This window comes from Chiloscyllium plagiosum, unplaced genomic scaffold, assembly GCF_004010195.1.
Source record: "Chiloscyllium plagiosum isolate BGI_BamShark_2017 unplaced genomic scaffold, ASM401019v2 scaf_57258, whole genome shotgun sequence".
Lineage (NCBI taxonomy): Eukaryota > Metazoa > Chordata > Chondrichthyes > Orectolobiformes > Hemiscylliidae > Chiloscyllium > Chiloscyllium plagiosum.
The window spans coordinates 1-2,505 of record NW_025181810.1 but is presented as its reverse complement, the minus strand read 5'-3'; the positions used below and the strand labels follow the sequence as shown (position 1 = coordinate 2,505).

General features: G+C 69.0%; 1 protein-coding gene across 1 annotated transcript; it reads left to right on the top strand.

The window, feature by feature from the left end:
• Positions 1-6: 6 nt before the first annotated feature.
• On the top strand, positions 7-2,349 carry LOC122545455 (keratin-associated protein 10-7-like). Its single transcript, XM_043684473.1, has 2 exons — positions 7-356; positions 1,703-2,349. Exons 1-2 carry the CDS (start codon positions 305-307, stop codon positions 2,347-2,349), a joined length of 699 nt encoding a protein of 232 aa, XP_043540408.1. The 5' UTR covers positions 7-304.
• The last annotated feature ends 156 nt before the right edge of the window (positions 2,350-2,505 follow it).

Sequence of the window (2,505 nt, the reverse complement as noted above, 5' to 3'; positions counted from 1 at the left end):
CGTGCAGTCCCCCCGCGCCTGCGTGTCGCCGTGCAGTCCCCCCGCGCCTGCGTGTCGCCGTGCAGTCCCCTCGCGCCTGCGTGTCGCCGTGCAGTCCCCTCGCGCCTGCGTGTCACAATGCAGTCCCCCGCGCCTGCGTGTCGCAGTGTTGTGCCCCCGCGCTCGCGTGTCACAGTGCTATGCCCCCGCGCTCGCGTGTCACAGTGCTGTGCCCCCCTGTCTGCGTGTAGCAGTGTAGTCTCCCTGCACTTGCGTATCGCAGTGCTGTCTCTCTGCGCCTGCGTGTCGCAGTGCAGACCCCCTGATGCGTGCACTAGTGCAGTTCCCCAGTCCCTGCGTGTCTCAGTGCAGTCCCCCTGCGCCTGTGTCGCAGTGCAGTCCCCCCGCGCTTGCGTGTCGCAGTGCAGTCCCCCCGCGCCTGCGTGTCGCAGTGCAGTCCTCCCGCACCTGCGTGTCGCTGTGCAGTACCCCCGAGCCTGCTTGTCACAGTGCAGTCCCCCTGCGACCGCGTGTCGCAGTGCAGTCCCCCCGCGCCCGCGTGTCGCGGTGCTGCGCCCCCGCGCTCGCGTGTCGCAGTGCTGTTCCCCCTGTGCCTGCGTGTCGCAGTGCTGTGCCTCCGCGCTTTCGTGTCGCAGTGCAGTCCTCCCGCGCCTGCGTGTCGCAGTGCAGTCCTCCCGCGCCTGCGTGTCGCAGTGCAGTCCCCCTGCGCCTGTGTGTCGCAGTGCTGTCCCCCTGCGTCTGCGTGTCGCAGTCCAGTCCTTCTGCGCCTGCGTGTCACAGTGCTGTCCCCGCGTGTCGCAGTGGAGTCTCCCCTCGCCCGCGTGTCGCAGTGCAGTCCTCCCGCGCATGTGTCGCAGTGCAATCCCACTGGGCCTGCATGCCACATAGCAGTCCCCCCGCGCCTGCATGTCACAGTGCAGTCCCCTGCGCCTGCCTGTCGTAAGGCAGTCCATCCACACCTGTGTGTCGCTGTGCTGTCCCCTCGCGCCTGCGTGTCGCAATGCAGTCCCCCGTCCCTGCGTGTCGCAGTGTTGTGCCCCCGCGCTCGCGTGTCACAGTGCTGTGCCCCCCTGTCTGCGTGTAGCAGTGTAGTCTCCCTGCACTTGCGTATCGCAGTGCTGTCTCCCTGTGCCTGCGTGTCGCAGTGCAGACCCCCTGATGTGTGCACCAGTGCAGTTCCCCAGTCCCTGCGTGTCTCAGTGCAGTCCCCCTGCACCTGCGTTTTGCAGTGCAGTCCTCCCGCGCCTGTGTCGAAGTGCAGTCCCCCCGCGCCTGCGTGTCGCTGTGCAGTCCTCCCGCGCCTGCGTGTCGCAGTGCAGTCCCCCCGCGCCTGCGTGTCGCAGTGCAGTCCTCCTGCGCCTGCGTGTCGCAGTGCCGTCCTCCCGCGCCTGCGTGTCGCTGTGCAGTCCCCCCGCACCCGCGTGTCGCAGTGCAGTCCCCCCGGGCCCGCGGGTCGCAGTGCAGTCCCCCCGGGCCCGCGTGTCGCAGTGCAGTCCCCCCGCGCCCGCATGTCGCAGTGCAGTCCCCGTGTGTCGCAGTGCTGTGCCCCCGCGTGTCGCGGTGCTGCGCCCCCACGCTCGCGTGTCGCAGTGCAGTCCCCCCGCGCCCGTGTGTCGCAGTGCAGTCCCCGTGTGTCGCAGTGCTGTGCCCACGCGTGTCGCGGTGCTGCGCCCCCGCGCTTTCGTGTTGCAGTGCAGTCCCCCTGCGCCTGCGTGTCGCAGTGCAGTCCCCCCGCGCCTGCGTGTCGCAGTGCTGTGCCTCCGCGCTTTCGTGTCGCAGTGCAGTCCCCCTGATGCATGCACTAGTGCAGTTCCCCAGCGCCTGCGTGTCGCAGTGCTGTGCCCCCGCGCCTGCGTGTCGCAGTGCTGTGCCCCTGCGCCTGCGTGTCGCAGTGCTGTGCCCGCTGCGCCTGCGTGTCGCAGTGCAGTCCCCCTGCGCCTGTGTGTCGCAGTGCTGTCCCGCTGCGCCTGCGTGTCGCAGTCCAGTCCTTCTGCGCCTGCGTGTCACAGTGCAGTCCCCGCGTGTCGCAGTGGAGTCTCCCCCCGCCCGCGTGTCGCAGTGCAGTCCTCCCGCGCATGTGTCGCAGTGCAATCCCACTGGGCCTGCATGTCACAGTGCAGTCCCCTGCGCCTGCCTGTCGTAAGGCAGTCCATCCACACGTGTGTGTCGCTGTGCTGTCCCGTGAGCCTGTGTTTTGCAGTGCAGTTCCCCCGCGCCTGCGTGTCGCCGTGTAGTCCCCTCGCGCCTGCGTGTCGCAATGCAGTCCCCCGCGCCTGCGTGTTGCAGTGTTGTGCCCCCGCGCTCGCGTGTCACAGTGCTGTGCCCCCCTGTCTGCGTGTAGCAGTGTAGTCTCCCTGCACTTGCGTATCGCAGTGCTGTCACCCTGCGCCTGCGTGTCGCAGTGCAGACCCCCTGATGCGTGCACTAGTGCAGTTCCCCAGTCCCTGCGTGTCTCAGTGCAGTCCCCCTGCACCTGCGTGTCTCAGTGCAGTCCCCCTGCACCTG

Bases quoted from the DNA above. Each gene is read 5' to 3' on its own strand.
- LOC122545455 (XM_043684473.1), top strand. From the start codon at position 305: ATGCGTGCACTAGTGCAGTTCCCCAGTCCCTGCGTGTCTCAGTGCAGT. The intron at 357-1,702 runs CTGCGCCTGTGT...AGTGCAGTCCCC, and splicing joins CGTGTCTCAGTGCAGTCCCC to CTGCGCCTGCGTGTCGCAGT.